Below are 20,096 nucleotides of genomic sequence, written 5' to 3' on the forward strand. Positions count from 1 at the left end.
GGAGCAGGTGGAGCTCTTTTAATATGTTGCTTTCAGGAAGTCAATCCTATCAATAGTTGTACTATATTAAAGTATTCCAATGTTAGCCTAAGTTGCCAATGTGCTACAATGGCAAATTGGCAATTTTCCCCTTATCAGGGCATATAAAACATATTTTAAAATGTTCCTGCTTGTAGTTACAATGCACCCTACTGATGGAGCACTCAAGGGATACCTTAGGGGTGACGTATAAGTATGACGTTTAAGACTTTGGAAGAACCTTTAATTCCAAAGTCAAATTTGCATATCATTTAATTTTAAATGCAGCTTGCAAAGCAGGGCTTCCTTTAAATTGAAAACAGGCAACACAACAGTGCACACTTAAGAGCATTAAACCTGCTGGCCTCTAAACCAACATGCCCTACCATATACAAGGTACTTACAGTTAGGTTATCAGTACCAATTTTAACTATACCTAATTACCATGTACCTTTAATCAGAGCACAGGCCCTGGGTCTGGTTAGTAGAGCCGATGGCACAATCAGAGCCAGAAAACCAGCATCTAGTAGTCAAAATGGGGACAAAAAGTGGGAGGACACTGAAAAAAGCTCTGGTTTCTCACACATAGCAAACTTGTGCTTTTTGTTAAAATTAGACAGTTGGGGGGGACACCAGGGGCTCTCACCAGGTGTTTTTGTTTTACCCAGAATCCCTTGCAATCCTCAAACGTTGACTAAAAACACACATTTTCCTCACATTTCTATTATGGAAAGTTCTGGAATCTGTAGGGAGCCACAAATTTCCTGCCACCTGGAATTTCCCCACGTCTCCTGATATAAATGGTACCTCACTTGTTTGGATAGGCCTAGTGCCTGCCACAGGAAATAGGCCAGGATGCAACATGGACGCATCACATTAACCCTCTGAAAACTGACCCTTTTTTTTCAAGGTGGGTAGCTGTAGATTTTGGACCCTAGCTCAGCCTGCACCTAGGTCAATGTGAGGGTGACCCCGCCCCCGTCCGCACCTGTGAACTAGGCCCCAAGGACACATGTTGGATTCCCTACTGGTTTGAGGTTGACGAGGATGTCGGTACTGGATCATCTTCGCTAACACACGATTCTTCCCTCCTCCCGCAGCCTTCGGCCATTGACCCGGAAACACAAATGCCCAAGGGTAGGCGGGACCGACACGCCTCACGACCAATCAGAGACCCCCACTGAGAGACATCCACTACTAGAAAAGGAAGGAGACATCTCATTGGTGGTGTCCGCAGAGGAGACCCCGGAAGAAGACGACTGGAAGACCCTGAAGCTGCCGAGGAAGAACGCCGACACTGGAACCGACGCCGAGAGCGAAGAAGACGAGGAAGGCTGGAGCGAAGATTGGTGGAGCCCGGAGGACGCACGAGCCACCACAACTCAGGAGAGTTGTGGCTACTAGTGGTACATGGCGGGACAAGGGCTTAGGGAAGGGGTGGGACGTAGCGACAGTGGCAAAAGGTTGGGATTTTCGGGTTGCATGTTTCTTTATGCTTTGCACCCTAAGCGACACCACCTGATTAACCTCTCTCGTTCCTATCCCCTGATTTACCTGAGATTGTTATCCCTTAAACCTCTCCCTGACACGATTTTCCCTCACTTTTTGATCTTCTGTAAGCCAGGCGGGTCAATACCCTACTCACTCCCGTGGTTTTTGGTGACGGTAATAGTTCATACCAACAGACAGACCCTGAAGCCACTCTCTTTTGTATTCGAGGTGCCTCCGGAACCGGGTAACCACCAGAAACCTGTAATAGGTTTCGCCCTTCAGAGCAGACATCGGAAACCCGTAATAGGTTTTTAGACCGGGGAAGACGGCTAGACAACCATACATCATCTCTTGCGCCCTAAAGAAAGGAGACCCCATTCCAGGACTGTCAACTACACCATTCTGCCACCGCCTTTACTGTGAAACCAAGCCTGCATGTATACCTCACTATATACTCTAAATATCCAATAAAACCCTCACTATTAACCCCATTCGGCCTCCTCGCTTCTGCTTCCGACCATCCCTCCGACAGTCAACAAAGCAAACCTGTAAATTTTTTCATTCTAGACTTGCATGGCTCTCATCAGTTCTTTTCACCCAGAATCCCTTGCAAACCTCTAAATGTGACTAAAGTAATATACTTTACTCACATTTCTATGATGGAAAGCTCTGGGATGTGCAGTGAGCCACAAACTTCCTTCCACTCAGCATTCCCCCAATATCCAATAAAAGTGGTACCTCACTTGTGTGGGTAGGCCTTGGGTAGGCCAATGGCAGAGGCAGGAAATGGACCAAAACACAACAAGGAAACATCACATTTTCCCATTCAAAAGTACCCTTTTTTCAAAATGGGTAGCTGTGGATTCTGGGCCCTAGCTCAGCTAGCACCTAGGAAAACATAGCAAACTTGCGCATTTTTAAAAACTAGACACCTAGTGGTATCCAATGTTGGGTGACCTGTGTGACTTGCACTGGGTATTTTTGTACCATCTAACATGGGCTTCAATTGGAATTCATAGAGCATATTATCAAGGCCATTATCGCCGCTTTATCGGCAGTTTCCTGCCGATAAAAGCGGCGATAATGTATCGCCTGTCCTTGATAATATGCCCCAAAGTTAGCTCCTGTATTTGGAGCTGTGCTGTTGTACCACCCATGCAAACCTATGAAACACAGACAATTTTGAAAACTAGATAACCAGGGGAGTCCAGGGTGGTGTGCCTTGGATGGATCCCACAAAGTTTTTCTTACACAAAATGTTCTGCAATTCTCAATATTTCCCTGATATCACACATTTTTCTTCCATTTCTGTGATGGCACCACAACATGACCTCAAATATAACAGCCACCCCGATTGCTTATCGCTCAACGTAGCACCTTCACGGGAGGCGTGTGTAGGAGATTATACAGAGGCATCTGTTAGTTGAGGTTGTGTGGAAGTGAGTAATGCATAGACAAAACAAGCATTCATAGCTGCTTAGCTAATAGCTGCGGACTAGCAAAATTCAGAATTGATTCTGGGAGAAAATGCTGCCTAGTTAAGTGATCTTCATGGAGATGTTTTGCATGGGTGAATGACCTCCTCCTCATCAGGTCATACTCCTCCTCAGTTAGCTCCTGCTCCTCCTCTCTTCTCAAGCAGTGTTGGCCACTGAGGTAGTACAACACAATCCTCCATTTCCTTTTGCTCAACAATATTCTGATCTGACCCATTGCATCAGGATAGTGTGCCCACACATGGGACTCAAATATCCCATAGAATGACATGAATTGCTTTTTATATTGAGGATGTGGTGCCTCAACTATTACCTTTCCCGAGGATTCCTGAATGGGCAGGCTGCTTAGACCCTGCAAAGCCATGTTATTTCTGGGCGGACCCAACATAAATCAATAGCCTTGCCAGTGGAGCAAACCAGTACACTTTCTGCATTGAAGGTTTGCACCTCTGCTCCAGAGAGTTGAAAACACTGTATTTATACTATTTCTAAAAGTCTTGCAGAGAAACTAACCTAGTGATTCATGATTCAGTGTTACTATAAAATCCTGTGAATTTCATATTTTATGCTGGGGACAGCTAGGCCTAAGCTAAACTCTTCACTCATATGAGTACGTGGAACTCAAGATCTCATAGCTCTGAATGTAAAAATGAATAAACCACTGTTTAAGCTTTCCTAAACATCCACCTTTAAGCAAAGGTCAGGTGTAATACCTGTAGTGCTCTGCCTACCCCCAGGTGCTCGCAAATAATCACGCCACACATAGAGAGCAATTGCACATCGTTATTTTGCTGGGTGTAAGTCAGAACTCAACATTCAAAGCCTGCCTTTAACTTATCTTTCCAAACACTTACGTCACAAGCCTACAGTATACAGTGGGAGACAAAAGAGTTCCAGCGTTCTTTTATTTACAAGACACTACATTCCCCACAAACAGTTTTGTAACATGTGGAAAGACTTCATTGCATAATGTGAGTTGGTGGTTGCCAGTGGTGCCCACTGGCACTCATTTTTTTGGACCGCCACGAAAATATTGCAAAGGAGGAAACTGTAAGAGTGAAATAAAGGGACAAGGATTGTCTGGTGGTGGATTAAAGAGGCATGAGGTGTATTCCAGACAACCAGCCTTCATATTCATGAGTCAGTGCCAGCTGTTGGCTTCTGAGCAGAGCTTTAAGCACGAGCACTTCTTCTGCCAATTAAGTACTGAAAGACTTAAGTATGTTGTGTCTAGAAACTGGACTGGTGATTCTATATTGGAGATATACTTATATATTTTCTAGGAATTCAAAAGTGCCATAATAACATTTGTGGAAGATATCTGTGGGATCTTGAATGACCACATCCTCTTACCTTAGTTTAACATATTTGGTTATCGAATAAACCTTTAATTTAGGGATTTAAGGATAGACTAACAAAGTATCAGACCTCGCTATGACAAAACAATAAATGTTTCCCTTAAAGCTCTATGAACACATTCAAAATATGAAAGCGTTCTCCATGTGTTAGGCTTCCAGAAATATTTCACATTGTTTTGCTCAGGAGCTGACAAAATGGTTCCAGAAACCTGTATTCTACGCAAAGTGTCAGCAGTTAGGTTTAACCAACATTAAGCAAAAACAGAAAAAAGAATCTGAAAAAGAAGACTGTTTCCCAATTACAGTGCAACAATACAGAAAGCTATACATTCCCTTCCAGGGCTTGAGCGAGGTTCATTGTTTCCAGACTTCAGCTTTTGTGCCCACGGTGTATAAAAGGGCTGGGGCCTCTGAGCACTGAGTACACAGCTTCTGACTGACACCAGCCAACATGGGAAAGGTAAGGCAACATGTCGGGCTTTAGCTTTAGAAATTCCTCAAGTCTTATTGTCCCGAATGTCGCTATAATATCAATTACTCATTTGTTAGGATCCCTCAAGGGTTTGATAAACAGAGTTAATTGTTACCTTATGTTGTAATACAGACGGCTGAGATAGATTCATGTGCTTTGAACAGTTCATTGGTACACTTTTCTGATGTGGGTGGTCATAGCTCAAAGAAAAACGTATTTAGCCTTTCCTAGAGCACTGTGCCATAATTGCATTATTTGTTCCAAACTTATGGACAGGTGGAAGCAGGCCAGGATAGGTTGCAATGCTTGTGAGAGACAATTTTTCTAAATCACCAATGAGATTGACTGCATACGTTCCGGGAATGATCGATCTTTGTATTTCTCCCAGTGCTCACCCTGATATCTCCTTTCGTACCTGCTAAATACACAGGGCCTCATTTATGAGAAATGACGCATCGCTGTATGAAAGCAGCGATGCGTCACTTCTCAGTGCGCACTCCTTGCGACATATCTGATGCGTCATATTTAATGTACGACGCATCATGTCGCAAGGAGTTACTGATATGTCAGTTTTTCTGACGTATATGTAATCGCAAAAGTGATGCATTGCTGAAGTGTGTGACAAAAGTGACACAACTCCAGCAATGCGTCCTTTCACATGGGGCAAGCCACATGTGAAACGGCCTGCGTCAGTCTTACGCCTGCTATGAGTCAGGCGCATGATTTTACTGCGTCACTTCTACAAGGGTTTTTGCGGGGGACTGCCCCCCCTGCATACATTATACCTGACGCAGGTATAATGTAGCGCAGGGGTTTACAAAGTGACGCATCTGCTTAGTGCGCAACAGGAGGCATGTTTTACGCCGCTGATGTGTCACAAAAAGTGAAGCATCGAAAGCGCAAAACTGACGCCCTACTGTTTTTAGACTTTTCCCCTCACAGTTTTCATCTTCCTGGCTCCTCTATCCCCCCTCCCACCCACCATCCCTTTCTTTGTCTTTAGGGTGATGTAGCTTTCTGAGTGACTGACTTAAGCGGTCAAAGAGTGTTTGATATTTTTGGCATGTCTATTGTTTTTCTGTACATTTAATCATTTAAATGTGGGTTGTAGATTATCTCATCCATTCTTTCAATAAAAAAATATGCAAAAATAGCAAAAACAAAATTAAATCACACCATTTAACACTTTCCTTCAAACAAAAGTTCTACTGTGAGTATTTTGGGAAATCATTGCTGAGAGGGATCCATGTGTGTTCCACCGTTCTTGTAAATCGAACAGGTCTGGTTCAGATAGAGATTTATAAGCCACACTCACTGGAGTTACCAATGTTCTTTTGCAGCGGGCAGCAGCTGCTAGGATGTCTCAGTAGTAGCCGCTGGCAGGGGATAGAAGGCACCAGGTGAGGATTAAAGCAGTGCCGCGGGTACACTGTAAGGAAGCAGTGACCTGAGAGCATTCTGGTGGTGGGGTAGAAGGGTAGTCAGGTGCCATCACAATGTTAGCTGTGGCTCAGCAGCAGGACAGATGTGTGATTGGTTACTGTGCTTATCAGAAATGGATAGTGAATGTATGATGAATGACCAAGCATTTTAGATGTACAATAGCCCCCCGTGCATCCCATTAGAGGAGAGAGAATAGTTTCAAACAGCCAGTAGAAAGACGCTCAGACTAAAATACGCTTGTGGGCTGATTGACAATGCCCCAGCCAATAGCCGAAGAGTCGTCAAAGGATGACCTGTATTCCCCTATATATTCTTAGTTTGTTGACAGAAAAAAAGTCTTAGCTTACCAATGTGCTTAGCAACCGGCTGATCAACCCTAGAAATAGTCGTGTGATAGGGTGTTGAGACACAACAGTAATTGATACTTCATTATTAGGGATTGGCAGCCCTTTCTATAGTTAACATTGGCTGCGACTTCTAGTACACTCTAGGCTATATACTATGCATGTCAATTTCATTAACGATGTATTCACACATCTCAGTGATGCGTGAAGGACAGAGCATGCGACAATTTTTACTGTATTTCATGGTAACCCTCACACTAGGAGATGAGTTCCATCATCAGCTTTTCAATAATACCGAGCCTCAGAGCTATACACGACCACAATGCTGATGAACACAATTTTTAAGAAAAGTAATGCAGAAATATCAAAACTGGACAACACATTGTCTATTTAGAAATGTAGCTAAATAGATCTCAAAATATTTGGTGAAATTATGGAATGCATCGATTTACATGAATTATGTTTCATTAAAAGATAGGTGCCTTTCAAGCGGTGTAATGGTGACAATATCACTTAAACAAATTAGTGGTATGAAATGCTTATGTAGTGATGCCTATGCCAGAAAAATTAGCCAACCAGGCCTTTAGCTATGATCACTGGCTATTGCCATTTACCCACCTAAGGAAACATGAGAAAAAGAAGTCTTGTATATTATTTTGAAATTTAGCTCACCCCACAGATAATGGGTGAAGTCAAGCAGCCAGTACTGCTCAGAAGATTACTCTCATTTCCCTTCTTCCACTGACTGAATAGGTGACTAGTGATGCACAACTCTACTACAACGTAGCTTAGCCTCAGTTTACCAAGGATCTGAGACCAGGCTGATAAACTATGCCTTGTCCTTCAGAAGAGCAAAACCTACCGGATGAACTTTGAAATCTTACCACTTATTACCAATGTCATTGCGGTTAGTGTTCCCTTGCAGTGAAAAGTTCCCCTCAGCTCCAAGCCACCCAATCTCCCTCCAGAATGGTTTCAATTAATTCATTGCAGTAAGCCATGCGCCTGGGGCCTGCTGCTAGAGCACTGCTAATTGCGCATTGTAATAATTTTCCAAATGCTATGCAGTTAAGTGTTTAAGCACAAAGGGTCAAATTAATCTTCACTTTGCACTGGGTATGAGTCACAAAACGGACACAAACTGGTGTGAAGTTTTGATTTGGGATTTGCTGGCGAATCTGGTGTGACACTCATCCCTACCTGTTTGCTGATCTTCCCGGGGGGCTCCTGCCATCAGTCTCCCCCGCCGCCGCTGCTTTGAATCACCACGCGGCTGCCGAGCGGGGAGACTACATCCCCCAGGACACCTTGCTGGTCATCCCGCCCACCTCCGCCCACTTCCGCGCCCTGAGGCGCTCAAAGGAGCGGTGAACCTTCGGCGGAGCGTGGGCATTTGCTGGCGAATCTGGTGTGACACTCATCCCTACCTGTTTGCTGATCTTCCTGGGGGGCTCCTGCCATCAGTCTCCCCCGCCGCTGCTACTTTGAATCACCACGCGGCTGCCGAGCGGGGAGACTACATCCCCCAGGACACCTTGCTGGTCATCCCGCCCACCTCCGCCCACTTCCGCGCCCTGAGGTGCTCAAAGGAGCGCTGAACCTCCTGCATCGCGGGACGCGCGCGGGACAAGTCCGGGACAAGGGCGAGGCCGTCTGCGGTCGTCCGTGACGGTCCGAGGCAGGGCTCGGCCACCCTATTAACCTTTCCTGACCCAGGACACCGAGGTGACTCTGCACACGGATATAGGGACCGGGGCACTAGCCATTTAGATTTAGTGGCCCAGTCACCAGCTTAAAGCACTTATTTGACTACAGTTATCACAGTTTTGGTTTGTTTTTTAAGCAGGTTTTGTGTGGCCATTTTCTAGATATGTCGCCTGACTATCTGGTACTTTTGGCTGACTATGTCGAAACGGAAACTAGAGAAAACCCCTAAACCCAAGCCTAACCATGGCCCCACCATCGATGAACACTTGATCAAGGCTGTAAGCGCTATTAATGTGGAAATATCAAGGGCGGAACGTCGACTGTCACTGGGGGCTACCTCTGGGTCTGAGGTTATATCGGAACTGGAGGCAATTGTTGCCCCAGACAACCCACACTGTGAGGCACCTATAGTACAGGCTATTCAAGACCCCCCCTGCCCTCACAAGATATATCCTTGCAGGATGAGCAATCGCAAACCCTTACTTCTAGTGCTCCCCCTACACCGAAAAGGAGAAGAAATTGTAGAAAAGATCAAGCTAAATCAGGGAATAACAGTAAATCAAGAAAGGGACCTTTAACTCGCCATCAGGTCAAGACCACCGATAATAGTTTTATCCCCACCAATATAGATGATGATTTTACTAAACATATCATTTCCTCATTAACCCAGAAATTGGAATCCATGCTTAAACCTCTGGTTATGAAACTAGATACACTAAGTTTAGTGTATTTTCTCCCCTGAGGTGGAAGCCAGGGGATCTTTGCTCCTCTCAGCACCTTGAACTGAAGGCACGCTACTGATTGATAATAGCGTCTTTTAAAAAGCTGTAAATATTTTAAACAGTACTTTATTAATTATTGCCCCTCACCTCGGTGCGAGATTAGCGTCGCACTGAGGTCCTTAATCTCGCTCTCCCTGCCCACCGCGCAGCCGTTTTCCTGGCGCTGACACCTGACTCGACCCACCTCAGCCGCCATCTTGCTGGGAGGTAGGTTGCGGTGTAGTTGTTGGGCACTCCCCCCTCCTAGGTTACTTAAGGGTGAGAATCTATCCTTCGTGACATTTGTGTATTTTCTCCCTGAGGCGGAAGCCGGGGGATCTTTGCTCCTCTCAGCACCTTGAACTGAAGGCACGGTACTGATTGATAATAGCGTCTTTTAAAAAGCTGTAAATATTTTAGACAGTACTTTATTAATTATTGCCCCTCACCTCAGCGCGAGATTAGCGTCGCACTGAGATCCTTAATCTCGCTCTCCCTGCCCACAGCGCTGCCGTTTTCCTGGCGCTGACACCTGACTCGACCCACCTCAGCCGCCATCTTGCTGGGAGATAGGGTTGCGGTGTAGTTGTTGGGCACTTCCCCCCCTCCAATCCGATCCTCACATGTACAAAAGCATAAGACCTTCCCGTCCGCGCAGCGGGCGCGCCTATGGCGCGCCAAAGGCAAGCCCGTCTGCGCCCGTCCGCGCCAGGACCGGGCCCAGGGCCATGACCCCTGGCCCAACTCACACCAATCGACACCTGGTCTATTCCCGTTCCTCCCTGATGGATCTCCGACCACCCCTGGCTTCAGGCTGTATATTACATGACCCAACTCTAACCTCAAATGAAGCAGTACTGCGTTGCTCACACTGTAATAGCGCGATATTAACAAACAATGTTAGAACGCACGACAAGATACAAACCAAGTGTAGAGATACATCCATTACTATTGCCCTTATTAATGCGCGCTCAGTGTGCAAACATAGTCAGGAAATAGCAGATCTTATCACCGATTTTAGCCTGGATCTCCTTTTCATTACGGAGACATGGACCGACGATTCTTCGGAACCTGATCTAGTGATCGCAACACCTAGTGGTTACAAAGTTTATAGACAGGACAGAGTCAGGAAAAAAGGTGGAGGGCTGGCTATTATAGCCAGGGAAAGGTTCACTGTTATAACCTCACACATTCCTGACACCTCTTGTGAAGCCCTGCATTTTGGAATCAAGCTCAGTGCCCTTTGCAACTTTAAGGGGGTACTCTTATATCGACCCCCAGGAGTTAAGACAGGCTTCCTAGCGAACCTAAGTACAATGCTGGAATCACTTACCACCGAGGATTCCTTCACGATCCTGGGCGACATGAACTTCCATTTAGAAGACAATAACCAGAAAGACAGTTCTGTTCTTATCTCAGATATGGAGACATTGGGGCTTAGACAACTGGTCGCCTCGGCCACCCATTCGGCGGGGCACACCTTAGACGGCATATTCCCTAATGTTGAGGGTTTACAGGTATCAGACATTTTACCGATGCCGTGGACCGACCATTATGCCATATTTAGAGCAATGACAATAAAGGCCCCCTCGAGTAAGAAAGTCATTTCTCCCGGTCTCGGCTCTTTTAAAGCCTGGAAGAACATAAACCAGCTAGATCTAGAAACACTGTTGGATAGTACGCGACCTCTGGTGTCCTCCGAACCGATTACGGCAACACAACAATTCCAGGACTGGCTAGGACATGCCACTAATTCTTTAGTTCCTACCAAGTCTATATCTAAGAACAGATCTACTCCAACTGCCCCGTGGTATACGGATGAACTAAAAACGCAAAAACAACACAATAGGAACTGCGAAAGGCATTGGAGGAAAACCTATGATACAGCAAGTAGGACCCGTTACAAAGAATCATTGGCCGTTTATAAAGCGATGATTGTAAAGGCCAAAAAGTCATTTTACTCAGATCAAATTGAGCAAGCCAAAAACTCAAGCAAACAATTATACGAGATCACTAAAACTTTGTCAGGCAACGTTCCTGACTTGATCCCACCCCATCCCAAGAAATGTGTGATGCCCTGGCCAATTTCTTCTTTGCCAAAGTGGACGATATCTACTAAGCCTTTACCTCTAACTCCACTATAACGAAGCCCTCTCCTTCCAGTATACATCCAGCAATCGCCTTTACTAGCTTCAAATCTCTAACAAATGACTATATAAGGACCATTGTTTCCACTATTAAAACAGGATCAGCTTTGGACCCCTGTCCTTTCTCAGTTCTTTCTCCAGTGATGGATTCTATTATTCCGGTCATCACACAAGTCTGCAATTCTATTCTGAGCTCCGGGACATATCCCAACTCTCTAAAAAATACACTATTGAAACCTCTTCTAAAGAAACTAAGCCTGGACAAAACTGAATTAAAAAACTACAGGCCAATAGCTAGCCTCCCTTTTGTGGCTAAAGTGGCTGAAAAAGCCATGAACTTACAACTATCGGAGCATATCGAGAAACACCGATTGCTGGACGATACACAATTCGGTTTCCGAAAGTATCACGGTACCGAAACGGCCTTAATTAAAGCCGCAGATGATGTGAGAGCAATTCGAGACCAGGGTGGGACAGCAGTATTGGTATTGCTTGATTTATCAGCGGCCTTCGACACGGTCGACCATAAGATCCTGGTCGGCCGTGTCGGAAAGAGATCTGCTCGCTTCGTTTCTCAAAGATAGAACCCAGGCTGTCACTCTAGGGCCCTACCAATCTGCTAAGCTCTCATTGCCAGTACCTCAGGGCTCATCCCTTAGTCTGACACTATTTAATATCTATGTGTCGGACCTTACTAATGTCATCAAAGCACATGGGATGAGCCTAACCTCTTATGCGGACGACACGCAATTGGTACTGGCCATTAAAGGTGACAGAGGGGAGGTGGCCCAACGCTTCCAAAACGGAATGCTGGAAATTGGAGAGTGGATGGCAACAAATTGCCTGAAGCTCAATTCCAAAAAAACTGAGGTAGTTATTTTCGGACCTCTATTACCAGTTTGGTCATCATCTTGGTGGCCACCCACACTTGGAGCACCTCCAACTCCAGCAGCTAAGGTTAGGAACTTGGGAGTTACCTTTGACGAGGGCCTTAACTTTATGGATCATGCGAACAAAGTGGCAACTACAGCCCACTTTAAATTACGCATGATTAGGAAAATCAGTCCGTTCCTGCCAGCGGCAGCCACCAAAACTCTGGTTAGTTTCTTGGTCTTATCATCCCTCGACTACTGCAACGGCCTATTTTTAAACACTCAGGTTAGGGTCACGAGGAAGTTGCAGTCGATACAAAATGCCGCAGCAAGTCTGCTTTCTGGAACACCTAAATTCGCGGCCATATCAGAAACTATTAAAAGATTCCACTGGCTGACGATCCAGAACAGGATCAAGTTTAAATCACTTTGCACAGTGTATAAAGCCCTAAACAATCAAGGTCCGCACTTTCTAATGGACCAGTTGGTTCCCTATCAACCTTCCAGACAGCTCTGGTCCTCCAATCTTAACCAGCTAGTGATCCCACGTTCCAAAACAGTGTCCTGGGGCGATCGCCGTTTCTGGTCGCAGCCCCTAAATTATGGAACACCTTGCCTCAAGACATTAGATTAAGTCCTTCACTCCTCCAGTTTCACAAGAGACTAAAGACTTGGCTGTTTAATCAATAGCTTCCATTAAAATTACAATGAAATCGTTTGGAGCATATAACACCGAGCTGAATTTATGCAAATGGTCTAGCGCCGAGACGCCTGCGGGTATTTGTTGCGCTTTATAAATGGCAATAAATAAATAAATAAATAGAAGTTGAGAAGTTGAGTACCCTCATGACATCGCGGATTAGCCAAACCAGGGATTTGGGTACTGTATCCCTGGTACAAACACCTGTAGTGGTTACACCCAATCCAAACACCCTAATGCGACAACAGCAGTACCAAGTAACCTGATCAATCTCTCGCAGGATAACCCTGTTAACCCAAACTCTAAAGGGAGTGCACAACTTAGTACTTCACAACCTAATAACAAAGGCAGTCATTTAGATACCAATTCGTAAATAAGCCCAAGGGACTTCAAGTACAGAAAGAGCAGAATGTGATTAACTTGCCGCCAGACTGCAGCCCCTATGTAGCACTCATGGTTAAAGTTCCACCTCTGGGGATAGGGCAAACGGAAAATCATGGCTCCCTGAAGTACAAGGTACTCCATTGGCTATATGACCACTGCGACTTTCCTGTGGACCAGGGGGAACAAATTCTATTGACCACAAGGGTTCAGTGGATAGGTCCATCTAGAAAAACCATGCAAGGGGACTGCGTAATAATTAATTTTAAGAATCCAATCTGGGCGCAGACGTCCCTTGAGAGAGCCGCATGGAATACCTGTTAAGAGCAATCTATCTCGCTCTACCCGCTTGGATATTTCTATAAACATCTTGGTAACACTTCATTAGGAGGGAGGAACTTTCAACCCGGTAGACCTAACAACATCACTACTCAGGATACCCGTCACACGCCCCTATTATCTAATAGGTACCAAGCTCTGAGCACAATGGACTGTAACGACTGACTGACCCCCATTCAACAGTCTGGGGGGGATGTCCAGTTTAAGTCCCCTGATATCGAAACTAGAAATATTTACTGTTCCATCGAGGTACCATCAGAGTCCAGGTTACAAAGAACTAGGCCTGTAAATTTTAGGTCAACCCCAGAAAATAATGATTTTATAAATAGGAAAGTAACCAAGGATAAGGAGGAAGTGTGTAAAAATATTGGTATGGTAGTTGAGGGTACACTACCAACGTCACCAGTAGTACCCACCGTTCCAGTCAGCAAAGGTACCATAGATAACCCTGTGTTACTTAACCAAGGGGGTGGTTTCTCAATCGTAACTTGGAATATGGCCGGCCTGGCCAATAAGATCAATATGCCAGTCTGGAAGGATTTCATTAATAAATATGATATAGTGTGTCTCCAAGAAACATGGAGCACTAGAGACGTATTTGTAGATGGATATACGGCTTATAACCTTCCCCCGTTACCATCACCGTCAGGCAGAGCTAAAGGGGGTCTGTTAATTTTATTGAAAAATAACCTCCCAGTTAAAGTCACGAACAGCACTGTAGTAGGACATTTTGCACAGTTATTATTGATTAAACATAAGGGCAGTCGAGATATTTTGTTGATCAATTTTTACAATAATATTTTCAATTCTACCCGTCATAGTCTGGTTATAGATCTGAGACATGATTTATGCAAATTGATTAACATAGATTCTACCAATGTGAACATGGTCTGGTTGGGGGATTTCAATCTGTCCTTATGTTCATTGTCTATGACCAAAGCAAGCGGGTTCTTATCTGATGCAGGGGACGATTGTCTACACTTTTCGCACTGTGTATATGGTAACACCTTAAACACTTTTATGATCAAATTTGTTCTGGCAATCCTGCATTGTGCTAAGGACGCGAATGGGAAGGATATCCCGACTTTAACAGGGAGATCCTCCGAGAGTAGTATAGACCATGTTTTGGTTTCAGCTAATATTGCTAACTTATGTACTATCCCGCAGATTGTCGTATTACCAATAAGCGATCATAATCCAATCTCATTGGAACTGTATGTTTGGGGAAATAAGATGACTGATTCGGGTACTGTTGTAAATAATAATATCGAGCCAACACGCCCCAATGGCACTAGAATTAGGTGGAAGGGAGAAAATTCGGCTGAATTAACAAAAAAAATAGTCCAGGTATGTCGAAATGCAATCCATGATAATTTATCTTTTACTATCCAACCGACTGAGACATTAGCCAATTTTACTTTAATTAACAATTTAATCTCAGAAGTCCTTACTACGCCTATTTCCAATAAAAAAACAACATGATAGGGGATGGTTTGACCGTTCTTGCACGGTATCATTGAATAAGTTGAAATTAGCCTTCTCATCTAAACCCAGGGATAGCTCAGTCATTCGTAGCTTTAGAACTGAATATAAGTGAAATGTCAGACGCAGGAAGACTGAACTGCAACAAGAAGCATGGGATAATCTCGACCTTGCGGCAATAACTGCCAATCATAAATTATTCTGGGACACCGTGAACAGTAAATTCCTTAAAATTACTCTGTCCGGAAACTCATGACCCACGTAAGTTCCATGCTATGGGGACCAATACTTACCCTGGTCTTCAATGCAGCTGTGACTGAGGGATGTCCGCCCACCTGGGGAGAATCTGTAATTATCCCAATTCACAAAAAGGGTAATAAATCTGAGGCACAGAACTATAGGCCCATTTCTCTACTTGACTCCTCAGTCAAAATTATGAGCAAGGTCCTATTAAACAGATTGGAGGAGTGGGTCTCGGACAAAAACATCTTAGCCCAATCCCAGTACGGCTTCAGAAAGGGGTTAGGTACCTTGGAACAAAGCATTAACCTGGAGCTTATATTAGGAAAATACACCAAAGCTAAACAGGGGCGGCTCTTTTTATGTTTTGTTGATTTAAGTAGTGCTTTTGATGTGGTTAATAATGGTGTTTTATGGCCCGTTTTAGTTAACGTTGGGGCACCAAAAGCAATAATTTATTTCTTAGCCAGGCTGTATGAAAACTTATCAGCCAAAGTCCGGTACAGTCAACATGGGGAATGCACCGCCAATTTTAAAGTTAAACGAGGGATACGTCAAGGCTGTGTGCTGGCCCCACTTCTTTTTACCTTATTTATTAATGGAGTGGATGAGGCCCTCAAAAAGATCCCTGTGGACTCCCCTCTGGTGGATGGCAAAGAGACACCAGTTCTGCTTTATGCAGACAATGCCGTTCTGTTGTCAAGAACACCGGTGGGGCTCCAGAAGCTAATTGAAGGGTTTGCTAACTTTATCAAGTACAGGAGGCTACTGATTAATACAACTAAAACATTCACTATGGTGTGTGGTGAGAAATATAGAAATCAGAGACCATTCATTATAGAGGGCTTCAAAATAACTAACGTGGAGTCATTCTGCTATTTAGGCATTTCATTTTCATCAGATGGGGAATAGAAGTATGAACAGTCATTGGTAAGGGCAAAACTGAGGAAAAGTATTTATGGCGTTTTTAAATTTTCAGCAAATTTAGGTAATTGGCGGGTTAAAGAAATGATTGACATCTATAAAGGCAGATGTACTTGAGTGGCACTTTACGGTGCAGGAATCTGGGGTCATCAACTATGTGGGGCATTACAAATCGAAGAGAATCTATACTACTATTATAAAGAGAGAACTGTGTCCTTTGAGCCAGGTAAACTCGAAAAGTACACCACCAATCCAAACACCCAAGACATCTTTGAAAACCTCAGGGCAAGCAGAAGGACATAGGCTATATACAAATAAAAAATATACGTTCTTTAAAAAATGTAGGAATAAAAAAAAGTAGTCCCTTGCAAGTAGCGCCGGCCGCGACGTGCGTGATGACATCGGGAGCGCTGGGAGGAGAGGCGTTCAGGAGCAAGAGGAAGAGCGGCAGACATGAGCACGGGGAGGAGCTGCGGACAGGCGGGGAGGAGCGGCGAGCAGCGGACAAGCGGTGAGGAGCGGCGAGAAGCGGAGGAGCAGTGGAGCAGTAAACTCAGCAGCGCGGGGAGGAGAGGCGGCTGAGGTAAGTCAAGCAGCCACTGGAGCGCACCTAGGGACGGGCAGAGGGACGGGCGGGGGCCATGAGTACTCGCAAGCCTGTTACTCAAAGTCGGGACGTCGGGGGAAACAGCGGACAAAAGCCGCGGATGCGCACCAAGGGACGGGCGGTGCGACGGGCGTGCGGGGGCCATGAGTGCTCGCAAGCCTTTTCCTCAAAGTCAGGACGTCTGGGGAAACAGCGGACAAGAGCGTGGGCATAAGCGGCCAGGATTAACAAAACCGGAGCAAGGGCACACTGTAAGTACGCTCTGCTGCTCCCAGCCACTCTGCTGTGCCTCTCCTGCTGCGATGCTGCCCCCAGCCCCCTTCTGCCCCGGGCAACGCTGGGGCGGGCTGCTAGTATCTTCTTAAAGAAACTTCTATGCTTTCCAGCCTCTGCTTCTACGGAAGTCATGCATAGTGAAGTGGGCCTGAACCATTTGTTGGACCGTGTAGCCATGAGACCGCTACAGCTGTGGAGATCTATTTGGTCCTATGAAGAGACCCTGTTCACTAAGGCTATCATAAACAACTGCCTAAGGTTGGATAACGCCAGTAGGATACCCTGGCTTAAATATATTACTAAAACCTTTGATGACATCTTTGACATACCGGTTACAGGGGACCCTAGTAATTTCCCGTCCTTATCCAAAAAGGAAGTGAAAAGTACTTTCCTGATTTATAGGATTAAAAAAAGGCAAGATTTAATCTTGAAGCAGAAAACATTCCAATTTCATCAAATGTATGCTGTTACTATGGGTCTTCAAGGCTATCTTAAACTTGTCATTAGAAGTTCCCACCGTTTTGTTTTAACCAGAATGCGGCTCGACCTAGTGCATCATCTGATTGCATTCCCCACTATGAAAAAACACCCCTCTTTCCCGTGACCGTGTGATGGATCTTCAAAGCAAAGCACCACGCACTTTATGCTTTTATGTAAATTGTTTTTGGCATATAGAGTTAAGTATCTTAAACCGCTCTTTCTTAAACATGAGGTATATTCCATCAAAGCTGCTATGTCCTTTATTGATGGCTCTGGAAGAGTCGGGGATTTGTTTTTATACCGCTTCTTTTATTCTTAGTTCAATCAGGGCCAGAAAGAGCATGGTATTCTAAAGGTTTGCCCCCCTCTCTATCCTTTTTTAATGGTTTTTATTCCGTATATAGCTTTGTCCAGGATGGGCAGTGCAAATTAAGCAGGGTAATTTTTAAATGATATCTTATTTTATGTGTCGACTGTTTACATTGAGCTCTTCGCACTTTCAAAATTCCTGTAATACTTGATGTAATTACATGGGGGCATATTACCAAGCAATAGCGATAATTATCGCTATTGCTTGGTTAGAGAGAAAATTTTACCGCTAAGCTGCGGCGATTTTTACCGCAGATAAACCTTGGTATTACCAAGGTTTATCGCAAATGCGATAAAAAACGGCCGCAATGCATGAATATCGCTGAAAAGTCAGCGATATTCATGCATTACCGAGCTAATGCTCTTAGCCATGTTATCCACCTCCCATTGGATAACATGGCTAAGAACTGCTATGGGGCAGGTGTTAGCTTTTGGAGATATTCGCGCTTAGCGCGAATATCTCCAAAAGTTGGTAATAGGAGATAGCGATGTTAGCGACTGTTTCCAGTCCCTAACATCTTGGCACGCCCACTTTGCATGTCATTAGTGATAAATATCACTGACATGCAAAGTGGGGCCCAAGATGGCCGCTATCTCCTACTAGCTGTCGCTAACTGGTGTTAGCGACAGCTAGGTAATAGGGAGATCATTTTATCTCCGCTTTCTTGGCTTTTAAAGCCAAAAAAGCGGAGATAAACCCCCTTGATAATATGCCCCATAGTGCCTAGGTGTATATTGTTTACAACAGATTGCACTTTATTTATTTCCTTTTCCCTAGTATGATGTAATTGTATTGCTGTTAAGAGTTAATGCACTTTGAGCATTTCTATTACCATATGTAAATATAATAGCTGCTATTTGACATGGTTTTTATCTGCACACTGCACTTTACTTTTTTTTGCCAACTCCATTATTAATTCCATAGATGTTAAAAGTAATATGTACCTTTGAACTGTACTGTTTTGTATTATGTGTGCGCTTTTATGGTTGTCTGTCCCGACCGAATAAAACTATCTTTAAATTGATTTGATTTGGGATTTGCTTTTCATCGAAAAGTAAGTTTTGTGATGGAAAGTAGCCTTAAAGTAACAAAAAGCAACTATTTGTGCTAATTGTGTCAACGGAGCGTATCATGGGTAGTGCATGGGTATTTGATGCAAGTGTTTTGATGAAAATCCCTACCCACTAACATTGATAGACAGTGTTTTGGCAAACATTTACACCTTCTCGAGGCTGACATGAATTTAGGAATAGGTTTTCCCAAAACATAAATAAATTTGCATCTTTGCTGTACTATGTCAAAGCTTTGTATTTTGTACTGGGAGGTTCTCCTTCCTGTACAAAATGTATTCTTCACATCACAGATACACCCAAAGTTCCATACTGAATATTTTGGCGTAGGACCGCTTAATGTGTGCTAACACAGGGAGAAAGAAAATCTGTGCCAAATTTGGAATATGGTGCTGTGCTACTCTCACCTTTTCCCATAATGCAGTGCAGCACTGCACAGCACCTTTGGTTGGTGTACTGCATTGCATGAATATAAAATTACCCCAAAATGTCCTAGTTCACAATCCAAATAAATATATGTAAGAGATTGGGTATAATACCTACTGCCATCTTGGCATGTGAATAGAGATGTTTACTAGAGGATATGTTTCACCATCCTTTCTATGAAGAGGTGAGTGGATCTTGGGGAGTTTCACTCAGTGGAATGCTGCAGAGTTTCATAAAAACCCTGTGAGATTTTGCAGAGTTTGGGAGCGGATGGGATTTGGCATGTTGCATTGATTGCACTGATTTTGTAGCACCAGGAGCTTGTTTGGTGCTTTAAAATTAACACATATGACACCACATGGCATGCCAGAGGGTGCTGCTTCTTTCTGCCACTCAAGTAGATTTTCTGCTTGAGTGGCAGCTTTATCAATGCGAACGGTCACGACCTGCCACTACTGCCCGTGTTGCTAAATCTCCCTGGGAGCCGTTCTAGAGCCCGAAAATCATGCTAGGGGATGCAAATTCTCACATGCAAGAACAAAACACTGACATGTGGTGGTTGGAGGAGTTTACAAACTCCTCAGGTGGAAGGGACTGATTCACCCACTTTTAAGATGCATGCTCTCTTTGCTGTGAGCACAATCATCAGATTTAAATCTAAGAAGCTCAGAAAAGCATTTATGTGTATGGGA

At 44.4% G+C, this 20,096-nt stretch overlaps 1 protein-coding gene across 1 annotated transcript in view; it reads left to right on the top strand.

Annotated features, from left to right (window-relative positions):
* The first annotated feature begins 4,701 nt into the window (after nucleotides 1-4,701).
* The window catches only part of LOC144824601 (gamma-crystallin-1-like), a 55,793-nt gene continuing 40,398 nt past the window's right edge, over nucleotides 4,702-20,096 (top strand). The window contains exon 1 of the mRNA XM_078683654.1: nucleotides 4,702-4,823. Coding sequence (XP_078539780.1) covers nucleotides 4,815-4,823 — 9 coding nt within the window. The 5' untranslated portion in view covers nucleotides 4,702-4,814. The remainder of the gene's footprint in view (nucleotides 4,824-20,096) is intronic.

The sequence above is a fragment of the Lissotriton helveticus genome, chromosome 3_1, assembly GCF_964261635.1.
Source record: "Lissotriton helveticus chromosome 3_1, aLisHel1.1, whole genome shotgun sequence".
In the NCBI taxonomy this organism is placed as follows: domain Eukaryota; kingdom Metazoa; phylum Chordata; class Amphibia; order Caudata; family Salamandridae; genus Lissotriton; species Lissotriton helveticus.